The sequence below is a fragment of the Musa acuminata genome, chromosome BXJ1-4 (assembly GCF_036884655.1).
Source record: "Musa acuminata AAA Group cultivar baxijiao chromosome BXJ1-4, Cavendish_Baxijiao_AAA, whole genome shotgun sequence".
NCBI lineage: Eukaryota > Viridiplantae > Streptophyta > Magnoliopsida > Zingiberales > Musaceae > Musa > Musa acuminata.
In genome coordinates, this window is record NC_088330.1 from 44,786,662 (window position 1) to 44,799,545 (window position 12,884).

The following is a 12,884-nucleotide window of genomic DNA, read 5'->3' on the forward strand; positions in this document are numbered from 1 at the left end:
TCATTCATAGAACCGTATGATAAATTGATTGATCATAAAATGTATCTGAAATGAGAAGAAAGTAAAATGAGATAAGCTATCACAACTCAATTCAATCAAAAATTTAATAAAAAGACATCCTTAACAAAAATCATCACTTTTAATTAATTAACTGACTCTCTTACAAAACCTTTTGCACTTAAGGTATTTCAATTATATCATTTTAAGATTGACATCCTTAATGAAAACTAAATCTTACGGAGGCATAATAGAGGATCATAATAGAGATAAATATGGAATAACAATTTTACTTTTTTTTTTTCTATTCTAGTCCTCAATTAATCTATAATTTAATGATCAATCACTATTATATATGTGCATTATCTGGATATATAATTGAAAAAATCTTAAAATCTATATAAATATATATTATCTCAATAAATAAAATTTTCAAAAAATAATTAAATAAAAACACCATACCGTGAATTGGGAGCATAAGCTCGATCTTCCGTTCAGTAACCTTGTGTTCCTTTTCCATTTTCGGGATAGCTGAGGTTGGGCCCCAAATTCATTTTGCACAGAGAACGAAAATGAATTCGCGGATGATTTCTTAGCAACTTTGCAAGTGACGTGATGTGTGCGCGAAATGAATGTGCTAATTTATATGGTGGGCAATTGGAATGCAAAAGAATTCTGTGTATGTTACTGTCGAGTTTCACGGTTTGGCAGACCGAACTTGACTTAGCTTGGCTCGTCTACATCCTCCACATGTCCCCGTGACAGCGCTTGTATCTCATTCTCGTGGATTGACGTTGCAGACTAACAAGCACGTCTTCTGGAATCTGGTGGCTTCGACAGTCAAAAGTCTCCTTCCTTATCCAAACACCCAGCACCGCAAGTCGTCGGCCGTGCTGCGCAAGGTAGCAGATCTTTTAACAGAGACTGTCGACGAGCTCATCTACTCCCGTCTCTCTCTCTCTCTCTCTCTCTCTCTCTCTCTTTCTTCCTACAAGCTTCGCGATTGAACGTATTCCACAAAGTCAAGCCGCCCATAAAGTAATCAATCAATTGAGGCAACTAACAACCTCTCTCATCATCGATTTTATGAAATCTAAATATATCCATTTCCTATCTAATTCTCAAGTTACAAAATTTGGCGGTTGCAATTTAATTGACAAATTACAAGTGTTCGCACGATTCACTTGTAACCTTCTTTTCTTATAAATCCTCCTATTTCTTTCTTTTAACCAAAAACAGAAACAAAAACAAAACCAGGTCTTTCGTCCACTAAATACCACGAACTGACAACACGAATCCTTGTCCTTGTTTGTCACGACATAGGATATTTGTGTGTAGGACCAGAGGTCGTCATCCACCTGCGTGGTAGTATACAAATTAAACTTGTTTTGGACGTTCAGTCAAATCTAGTTAGCTTATTAATTTACCTCTCCAGCATCAACTAAGTGCAATGAGTCTGACAACAGGAGGAGAATAATTAAAGAACAACAACCACCACGTCAACAAAGTCATGTCATCGGCCAGCTTAAATCGCAACTTCTTCATTCAGGTCCGAACCCCGTCCCAAACATATACAGCAGCGGCGTTGGCTTCCGTCTACAGGCATAGCCGCTGCAATCTAGAAAGTAAACATGACCAGCAGGTTCTTCCTTGTCTACCTACTCAGTAGTACTCTCATCTCCCCCACCACCGGAGCTGACATCTTATCTCCCGACCAGTCACTCACCGATGACGGCCAAACCCTGATCTCCACCGGCGGGACCTTCCAGTTGGGTTTCTTCGGCTCCGATAAACGCTACGTCGGGATATGGTACTCTAAAGTCTCAGTCCGAACCGTCGTATGGGTCGCGAACCGCCGGCAACCGATCACCGGCACTTCCGCGAGCCTGTCGATTAAAACCAACGGAACACTCGTCATCACCGACGAGAACGCCACCGTAGTCTGGTACTCGAGCTCCCGGGCCCTTGCAAACCCGGTGGCGCAGCTCCTCGATAACGGGAATTTCGTCGTCAGGGAGTCCGGCAGCAACAGCAATGATCCCAACAGCTTTGCATGGCAGAGCTTCGATTTCCCGACCGACACGCTCCTGCCGGGCATGAAGCTTGGGTGGAACCTCACGAGCGGGCTCAACCGCAACCTCACGGCTTGGACCAGCGACAGCGATCCGGCGCCCAGCGAGTACACCATGGCCGTGGACGTGCGTGGCTACCCGGAGATATTCCTATGGTCCCGGTCGACCAGAACGTGGCGCACGGGGCCGTGGAACGGGCTCCGGTTCAGCGGCATCCCAGAAATGAAGACATACGACAAGTTATCCTTCGATTTCGTGGTCAACCGGGATGAGGTCTTCTACTCATTCTATGTGCATGACGCTGCCTTCATCACCAGGTTGATCGTGAACCAGTCGGGCATCACGCAGCGGTTGGTTTGGATCGAGCAGAGCAAGATCTGGAACGCCTTCTGGTTCGCGCCCAAGGACCAGTGCGACAAGGTGTCGCAGTGCGGCCCCAACGGCGTCTGTGACCCCAACGAGTCGCCGATATGCGGCTGTCTCAATGGCTTTCGGCCCAAAAATCCCTCTAACTGGGCTCTCAGGGATGCGTCGGATGGGTGCCGGCGGAAAACAGAGCTGGACTGCCGGAATGGGACCGATGGGTTCGTCATGGTGAGCGGCGTCAAGTTACCGGACACATCGAGTTCGGTAGCGAACATGAGCCTGAGCCTGAGCCTGGAGCAATGCAGGACTATGTGCTTGACGAATTGCTCGTGCACAGCATATGCCGCTGCCAATATCAGTGTGAGTGGGACGGGGAGCGGCTGCATCATGTGGACAACCGAACTCACCGATCTTAGAGTGTACACCAATGGTGGACAGGATCTGTACCTGAGGTTAGCGGCCGCCGATTTAGGTACGTACGTGATCGCTCACTCTGTCTTAATTTTGTAGTGCTGTCTGTCTTCAATCACATGGGTTAATTATTAATTAGGACACTTCAAGTAGCGTCAACCTGATAGGTTACAAGGTAGTATCCGCCATATTAATCAAATGACAAAGTTGGAGAGCTCAAGTGTATATATATATAGAGTCTGTCCTGATCCCCTTGGAAACTACTGTTTGGTCTTGCAAGCTGAAGCTTCACTTGGAAATGGTTTGTTGCATCAGGAAATTTTCTCTTATGTTCTCAGATGCATTAAGCAAGCCTAAAAGGTTAATGCAGAATTATCTGGCGACCATAATTCCCCACCAGATTTGAGGGATCTCAATCACAATGTTGTAGCAATGAATAAATAAAATATCAAGCAACTCATACAGTTGGTTTGATAGGGAGAGATAGCTAACACGCAAGTTTGGTTCACATTAGCACTAGCAAAATTCAGATACAATGATGTCGATTTTCCTCAAACGAATAATTATATTTGTTTGTCAGGCTCGGAATCAAACCCATCTCATCAGCGTCATATAGTCGTGATCATTGTGGTCCTTGCTGTGATGATCACACTCCTGGCTAGCACTGCGTTTTGTATTCGGAGGAGGAAGAAAAGGAGAAGCACAGGTATAGCAACAAGCCTTATCATGAGTCATGATGTTAACTTGTATTTTGAGAATCAAAAAATCTTTTTACTGAGTTGCTACTTGTCAACAGGCATGTCGGGTAACATTTCCTTCTCAGAACGATATATTAACGAAGGGAGGGAGGGGAAGGACATCGACCTGCCCTTGTTTGACTTAGGCACCATTATTGATGCCACCAACAATTTCTCAGTACATAGCAAGCTCGGGGAGGGCGGCTTTGGTCCGGTGTACAAGGTACAACAATTCAAGCATATCCATTACTGGCGTCACTCTAACAAGTCCCCAACTTTGGTTCTCAATCAAGCAACTCAATTTGCGCCTACGCTGCTGTACTCGATGATGGATCGCAGGGTAATCTGGGAGAGGAACAAGAAATAGCTGTGAAGAGGCTATCAAAGACGTCAGTGCAGGGCCTGGATGAGTTCAAGAATGAGGTAATGCTGATCGCCAAGCTACAACATCGAAACCTTGTTCGGCTTCTTGGTTGCTGCATTCAAGACGAAGAAAGAATGTTGATCTACGAGTACATGCCCAATAGAAGCTTGGACGCCATCCTATTTGGTTAGTATCCGCTTCGCTCTCGCGGTATTAGAAATTTCCGATCACTATTTGTCATGACTAACTCATGGCAAATCGTGGGACAATACCAATTTCATGAGATCCTAACGTTCTACTGAGTTTGCAATCAGATAAAGCAAAAGTGGGATTGTTGGATTGGCGAACACGGTACAACATCATAGTCGGGATTGCTCGCGGCCTTCTATACCTCCATCAAGATTCTAGATTCAGAATCATCCACAGGGATATGAAAGCTGGTAACATTCTTCTCGACAAGGATATGTGTCCTAAGATATCGGACTTTGGCATGGCAAGGATCTTTGGAGGAGATGAAACAGAAGCAAACACGAGGAGAGTTGTTGGAACATAGTAAGTATCAGCTTCGATTACGTTGTTTAATCATTAGAATTGAAATTACTTAATCATCAAAACTGATGGCAATGTAGCGGCTACATGTCTCCCGAGTATGCCATGGATGGAATCTTCTCAATGAAGTCTGATGTATTTAGTTTCGGGGTATTGGTGCTCGAAATCGTAAGCGGCAAAAGGAACAGAGGGGTTTATCACTCTGCACCTCAACTGAATCTTTTAGGATACGTGAGCACAAGAACACATCGACGTTTAATTTGCACTATGTATGCTTTGTTCCTCGGTGACGGTGACAGTAATTAAATTGTTTTCAGGCATGGAGTCTATGGAAAGAAGGTAGAACCTCGGAACTAGTTGATGAATCCATGGGTGACTCCTTTCCCATGGCTGAAGCCTTGAGGTGTATAAAAGTTGGTCTGCTATGTGTGCAAGACCGGCCTGAACACAGACCAACAATGGCATCCGCAGTGTTAATGTTGGGCAGTGACGGTGCTCTCTTGCCACAACCGACACAACCGGGTTTTGTGGCAACAAAAGGCCCGCTTGAGTCAGATTCGTCGGCGAGTAAGCAAGACTCGGTATCTGTAAATGACATATCGATCACGATGGTGGAAGGTCGATAGTGAATGAAGTAGAAGGAGGGCATCATCAATTTGCAAATGCGAATGTTGTGTGAAGATCTTTTGTACGAGTGTTGTACGCATGAAACGACAAGATCTATCTACCGTGTGGGAGTGAGGTGCACAAGCCAAGCCTTCTTTGTAAGCCTTCTTCGTGCTTACTATTGTTTTATTTGTTTCCATCTTCCCAAGTGGGCTCCGCGCAAATGCAGGGGCAAAGAAAACAGGTGACTTACGAGGAAGCCACTAACATCTGTCGGGGCAGAACTCGTCGTTATCGATGCTTTGTAGTTGCTTTTCTGTTTTTTAACTAAAAAGAAAGAAAATAAAATAAAGAAAGAAATTTTAATAGCGCTGGCATGAATGATTTGACAATAACTATTTTAATCGCTTCCATTTTTTTTTTTCTGAGTTTCATTTTTCACCTAACGTATGTGAGGAAAAAAAAACTCACATAAAAATATAATTTTTTTTAAATAGTAATAACAAGGTATTATTAACCCAAGATCAAATCAAATAAAAGAAGAAAAAAGATGAAAAAAAGAAAATTTTATTGAACTTTTCAAGGAGAAAAACACTTAAAAAAAACTCTTTGACTTTAGCCCTGTTGAAATAATACTTAACACTTAAATTGATTTAGATGCTACCTATTTATAATTATGAAATAGAGGAGTCCCTAATCTCTTTAACTCTATCTAATCTTATTTAAAAAATAAGATATCAATTTGAAATCTTCCAAAATATATTTGAACTTTTTTAAACTAAGAATTTTTTATCCCTAAAACTTTATCTAATCTTATTTTTTAAAAAATAAAATATTAATTTATGATCTTCCAAAATATATTTTAACTTCTGAATACTCTCCCTTAAAGTATACTTTTGGATATGAGTTCTCATTTGATTTGCAAAGTCACACTCATAACTAAAAAACCATTGAGTATGAGATCACATGTAGAAATATGATCTTGACCAAAGTGTTCTCTTGGGTGCATGTGAATGTTATCATCTAGATCCTTTCTTATATTGCCTGGAAATATATCTAAATCAAGTTATTCCATCCAAAAACTTCTAAAATCATTAGGAATACCTCTTGACCCAAAACCTAACCCAAACTTCATAAATGGAAGACCATTGAAATCTCTAACTAGATTTTATGCAAAAGGCACAACATCCATACAACAATTGAATTTAAAAATAGGCTTGTGTAAATCAGCACCAAATTCTTCACAGAAACGAGTAGGTAATGATCTGAATCTTTCATATAGCAAAGGCCTAAATCTATTCTTAGGTAATCCATTAGCAAAAGCAAAATCATGCATGTCATCAACTTTAACTTTTCTTGAAATCTTAATAGCCTTAATCACATTTGACTTACGTTTTACCTTATAGACCAATTTATAAATAATTAGATCTACATTTATAGGCTTTAACACAAGATCTCAAGTTTTATTTTTATGAAGAGCATTCATTTCTTCATTTATGGCATCCTCTCACATTTAACACTTACTTTTGGCTTAGGCTCAAGATCATCAATTGGTTCAGAAAAGAAACAGTAACCAATGTTTACATTGTCTCTATCTATGTAATGTGCTAACAATTATTCTTTTTTATCATCTCAATATTGAAATTTTCTCTTCATAAATATCATTACTCTTTATATTACTTTGCTCTATCATTAGTGATAAAGAAATAATAGGAGTAGATATAGATAAGGAAGGAGATGAGCTAAAATGTATAGGAGCATTAGATGACAAAAGAATCTCAATCAAATATATATCACTTTTATTATTGTGATTGACATTTTCAAAAGAAATTACTTGTGAAGAATAATAATAAGAAACTTCATCAAACATAATATCTTGAGATACTACATACCTATACGTTTGTGGATTCATATATTTTCAACATTTCTTCTTTTCATCATAGCCAATAAAAATGTATTTCGTGGTCTTAGTATCAAATTTGTTTCTGAGTCTCGTATATGAACATAGCATGGAGAAGCAAATACTCTAGAATATTTAATATTTAATTTTTCATCAAATATAAGCTTATATGGAGATATTAAATTGATTAGACCAAGAGAAGTTTGATTAATAATATAAGTTGCACGTGCCATACCTCTTCTTTGTATGAAGCCACACTTATAAGTCTCCAAATGTCGAATCTTTTATTTAGCTACATCGTTTTGTTGTGATATATATATGAACATATAAGTTCCTTTTTAATACTATACTCTTTAAATAAAAGAATCGAATATAATAACAGAAGTGAAATCTCTATCATTATCAATGTATAATCTTTTGAATATTCTTTCAACAGCACTTTCAACTATTAATTTGAACTCTTAAAATTTTGAAAAAACTTCTAATTTTTCTTTTACAAAATAGACCGAAGTTAATATTATAAAATCATCAACAAAAAGAAGCATATAACGATAACCTAAATAAGATATTATTTAAGTAAGACCCATTAGAACGTTATGAATAAGCTCCATAGAAAATTTATATCTTAAAAATGATATATCAAAAGGTTACCTATGTACTTTACCATATTGATAGCCTTCATAAAATTCATTACTACTAAAAGAAGTAAGGAAGACCTTGCACTATGCTTTTCTACATCGTAAACTTTAATTTTTAAAAAATTATATAATTAAGTCTAGCATGCCGGATTAATACATCATTATTAATTTGAATAAACTTTTATTTTTTTTTTTATAAAATAGACTGAAGTGAATATTGTAAAATCATCGATAAAGAGAAGCATATAATAAGAACCTAAATAAGATATTATTTAAGTAAAACCCATTAGATATAAGCTCCAAAGAGAATTTATATCTTAAAATTGATATATCAAAAGGTTACCTAAGTATTTTGCTATATTGATATCCTTCATAAAATTCATTACTACTAAAAGTAGTAAGGAAGACCTTTCACTAAGCTTTTCTACATCGTAAATTTTAATTAAAAATTATACGATTAAGTCTAGCATATCAGATTAATGCATCATCATTTATACTAATCTTATCAACATAAGAGTTTGACGTTGACAAAATATATAAATCTTTGACCCTTTTATCAATATGTACTATATTTATATTTAATTCTTTTATATTACAAAGAAACTTGATTTCATTAGGATAAAAAATAACATAATTTCTAGCATCAACTACATTTACAATAGAGAAGAGATTTTTCTTCATACATGCAATATGATACACACTCTTTAGTATTATATAATCATTATCTTATATGATATTATGACGATATCTTCCTTTTCCATTTGATGAACAATGTTATCTGTCATGATAATTACATCATTATTTTCGTATTGACGAAGATCGGTGAATTTGATACCATCACCAATAAGCTAATGACCACATCCTAAATTAATAATCCAATTATTTTTAAAATTAATAGATGCCATGACCTTTGTAGTTTCAGCTATAAAGCATTTGCCCTAATCTTCATTAGTAGCATTAAAATAATCTTCTTTATTTATAATATTTTCTTCTTTAATTTTCACATGATAATTTTTCTTGATTTGACTTAACTTACCGCACCTATAACACTTAATCTTCTTTCGATTTGCACCATTATTCGAAGAAGATTCTTGCTGATTGTTAACATCATCCTTCTTCTCTTTATCATTATTACCCTTTTTATTATTTATAAAATGGATATCTCCATCTCCATTTGATTAGCTTAACATAGTCCATATAATGATCATGCAACAAGAATAGACTATTAATTCTTTTCAGGGCAAAGGAAACTTCGCACAAGTTTGTTTAGTAATACCAAGTTTTCATCTTTATTTTTTACATTTCTAGTCAATTATGATATTCATTTTCATATTATTTTTTATTTTAAAAAGATTTTATATTTTACGATCCGGCACCCGGAAACTACACCGCGTCCATCGACTTGCACGGCTACCCCCAGTTATTTTTATTTTCCGGGACGCGCAAGTACTGGCGCGGGGGGTCATGGAACGGGATTGTATTCAGTAGCGTCCCGGAGGCGATCTACGCCTCCAACAGGTTCAACATTGTGTTCATCATCGACGCCCAGGAGGTGATGTACACGAACTACTTGCGCAACGCTTCGATGATCTCAAGATTGGTCATGAATCAGTCAGGCAAACTGCAGCGGTTTGTGTGGATAGAGGAGAGAAGGTCATGGAATCTATTCTGGTTCAGGCCCAAGGACCAGTGCGACGGCATGTCGCCGTGCGGCCCCAACGGCGTCTGCTACCCCAGCGACTGGCCGATGTGCCACTGTCTCAAGGGCTTTCGGCCCAAGGATCCTTCGAATTGGGATCTGAGGGATGGGTGGGACGGCTGCGTCAGAAAGACGGCATTGGACTGCCGCAACGGGACCGATGGGTTTGTCACGCTCAACGGTGCGATGATTCCGGACACATCGAGTTCGGTGGTGGACTGGAGCCTGAGCCTGGAGCAATGCAGGGCTCGGTGCTTGAGGAATTGCTCGTGCACAGCCTTTGCCAGTGCAAACATCAGCGGGAGCGAGAGTGGCTGCATCATGTGGACCACTGATCTCACCGATCTTGGGGTGGTTTCCAGTGGCTCAGGACAGGATCTCTACGTCAGGCTAGCGGCCGCCGATTTAGGTGCGTTCCATTCCGCATCACCATTATTAATGCCTCATCAAACACTTTTTCTTTTGAAGTACGGGTGTTGGTTTCGGCCTTTGTTTCGTCTGCGGAATACACTCATCTATTCCAAACCGAATTCCATGAACGATCGTTTCTTCGTGAATAATTTCTTTTAACGACAAGAGCATACTCCTAGTAACTCAGTAGTTCTGATAGCGCGCAAGCTAGCACAAGAACCTCTATTCTCGCGTTTTCACAGTAGTGATATTGATCGTTCAGGTTCGGAATCAGGGGATTCTCGTAGGAGCCGTGTGGTTGTGATCAGTGTGGTCATTGCGATGACAATTCTAGTTCTAGGATGTGCTGCCTGCTGCGTCTGGAAAAGGAAGAAGAGGAGTACATACAAGACCTTTTCCCTTTTTGTTTTGTTGCCAATCGAGGGGCATATTTGCTAATTCGTTACTACTCAACACGAATGCCAGGAAAATTTTGCTTGGCAGAAGGCCATAATGAAGGAACAGGGCAGGATTTGGACCTACCATTATTTGATTTAGCAGCAATTATCAATGCCACCGATGACTTCTCAATACACAACAAACTCGGCGAAGGTGGATACGGTCCGGTGTACAAGGTAATGACAAACTGTGACAGTTAGTTACAGTTCAGAAATTTGATTTCGATGAACGCTTTTAGTTGGCCAGACATCATGGTAAACTTTTGGACAGCGATTGTGGTGACTGCAGGGCAAGCTGGGCGGGGAGCAAGATATAGCTGTGAAGAGGTTATCGAAGACATCGATGCAGGGACTGGAGGAGTTCAAAAATGAGGTAATGCTGACTGCAAAGCTGCAGCACCGAAACCTTGTTCGGCTTCTTGGATGCTGCATTCAAGCAGGGGAACGGATGCTGATCTACGAGTATATGCCCAACCGAAGCTTGGATGCCTTCCTGTTTGGTTAGTTCCATCTTTCTCATTCTCATGGCACTCCACGTTTCCGTTGACCACGTCACAAGATGGATTGATCGATTGATTGCCTCGACTCTTCTGTAGTATTTAGTCGGAGAGTTCCGTCAGTAGACACCTTTCCGTGCTGTAGCTTTCTGACATGAAAGGTCACTCTGCAAATAAACTAGTATAACCACACGGTTGAATCAGGGCAACAAAATGCTACATAAATATCATGAGATCCATGAAGTCTAATGCTGCTCAAACTTATGCTCAGATAAATCTGAAGATATATCGCTGGACTGGCAAACACGACGCAACATTATAGTGGGGATTGCTCGAGGCCTTCTTTATCTCCATCAAGATTCTAGGTTTAGAATCATTCATAGGGATCTCAAAGCTAGTAACATTCTTCTTGACAAGGATATGAACCCCAAAATATCAGATTTTGGCATGGCAAGGGTTTTCGGAGGGGATGAAACAGAAGCGAATACGCGAAGAGTGGTGGGAACATAGTAAGTATCTGCTCCGGTCATCATTATATTGTGCATTTGATATGATTGTTAATCATGTTTGCTATCAACTTGCTACCGATATTGCAGCGGATACATGTCCCCTGAGTACGCTATGGACGGAATCTTCTCGGTTAAATCGGATGTATTCAGTTTTGGTGTTTTGCTACTTGAAATCGTTAGCGGTAAAAAGAACAGGGGGGTGATTTATCACTCTGCAAGTCACCTGAATCTTCTAGGATATGTAAGCATCGTGGAACATTGGCCCTCTTTACATGGAATGGACTTGTGTGCTGCTTCATAATCACCTGGCTTGCTTTTTGCAATTGTTTTCAGATATGGAGCCTATGGAAAGAAGGGAAAGGCTCGGAATTAGTTGATGGATCGATTGGCCATTCGTGTTCCCTGGCTGAGGTCTTGAGGTGCATAACGGTGGGGCTTCTGTGTGTTCAAGAACGACCCGAAGACAGGCCGACGATGTCGTCGGTGGTGATAATGTTGAACAGTGACGGTGAGCTACCACAACCTCGACAACCGGGTTTTGTTGTTGCCAGAGCCCCACCCGAAACTGGTTCATCAACGACCAATCACGACTCCTCGTCAACCAGAAACAGCTTGTCGGTCACACTGTTGGAAGGTCGATAGTGAATTAAACAAGTGTAGCGGTAAGTTTTATTATTGGCTTCTGAAGGGTGGTGGAGTACTGAAACATTTGGAATGTCCCACCCTCTAACACCGGTCTCGTCCTTCTTTTTATATCCCAAGCGCGCAGGCGAGCATGCACATTCATCAGAGATGGCCGACACATACGGGGGGGCTTAATCCTCCTACTACTGGCCCTCAGAACGCCTGCTAACGGAGTCCAGCAACATGTGGCTTGCCCGGAGTCATGCTGAGCTTCAGGAATAGTGGTGTTGTGTACAGAGGCATCGTTGTCGTAGCAGGCAAGCCTTTTAGTCGAGCGACACGTGTCTAATATTCTTTGGCTCTAAAGCCTCATCTCATACCTTTTTTTTTTTTTTTTGAACTCTTCTTTTTAGCTTTACACGCTTCTTTAGTCGTTTTTCATTTTTTGACGCATATTTCCCGGTATGTTCTTGTCATCGATCGATAGCAAAGGTTGCTACTGCTGGTTCATTTTTCATCTAGCTTTGCACAGGCAAGGACTCTTATAGGAGTCAAAAAGAAAAACACATCCTAAAAGCTTCTTCTCTTCATAAACAGCGGCTCTAGAGTATGAATGTTGTCCAACCCTACTGGCTGTTGGTTTTATTTTGTTCAAGCTTCCGAGTTCGATAATGAGGTGTTTTGAGAGTGCTAATCCAGGAGATTGGAGCGCTCATGACCTGCAAACTTCTTTTCTAACTTAACTTGTGAAAAAAATGGGTGCTATTTTACATATGGCGTGAAGAGCCGATGGTCTAACCTTAACCCTAAAACCTAAACTTTGTCCGAAGCCTCTTTGATAAAGTAGCTAATTATAACTTGCATTGAGAGTTTTAAGTGGATGCATCTAAGAGACTTTTATGGATGAAATGTATAACTACTTGTATTTAGTGGACAATGATGTTTGGATCAACCCAATTTATGTGCAAAAATCCTGTATAGAAGGGCCTCGAAAGCTCGATTCGATATCGACTTGCACAACGATTGAGATCGAGGTGAACATTCCGACTTGGTTTCTTCAATGCTCT

At 40.0% G+C, this 12,884-nt stretch overlaps 1 protein-coding gene across 1 annotated transcript; it reads left to right on the plus strand.

The window, feature by feature from the left end:
• The first annotated feature begins 1,536 nt into the window (after positions 1–1,536).
• Positions 1,537–12,334, plus strand: LOC103982077 (receptor-like serine/threonine-protein kinase SD1-8). Its single transcript, XM_065180711.1, has 15 exons — positions 1,537–2,907; positions 3,427–3,552; positions 3,643–3,806; positions 3,923–4,133; positions 4,262–4,499; positions 4,577–4,727; positions 4,814–5,121; positions 5,312–5,346; positions 8,993–9,748; positions 10,013–10,129; positions 10,216–10,364; positions 10,477–10,687; positions 10,956–11,193; positions 11,281–11,434; positions 11,527–12,334. The coding sequence occupies exons 1-15, from the start codon at positions 1,629–1,631 to the stop codon at positions 11,833–11,835; spliced, it is 4,446 nt and encodes a 1,481-aa protein (XP_065036783.1). The 5' UTR covers positions 1,537–1,628; the 3' UTR covers positions 11,836–12,334.
• The last annotated feature ends 550 nt before the right edge of the window (positions 12,335–12,884 follow it).

Coding starts and splice junctions, on each gene's coding strand:
- LOC103982077 (XM_065180711.1), top strand. CDS start 1,629: ATGACCAGCAGGTTCTTCCTTGTCTACCTACTCAGTAGTACTCTCATC. Junction 3,807..3,922: donor GCTTTGGTCCGGTGTACAAG/GTACAACAATTC, acceptor GATGGATCGCAG/GGTAATCTGGGAGAGGAACA. Junction 9,749..10,012: donor GCTAGCGGCCGCCGATTTAG/GTGCGTTCCATT, acceptor TTGATCGTTCAG/GTTCGGAATCAGGGGATTCT.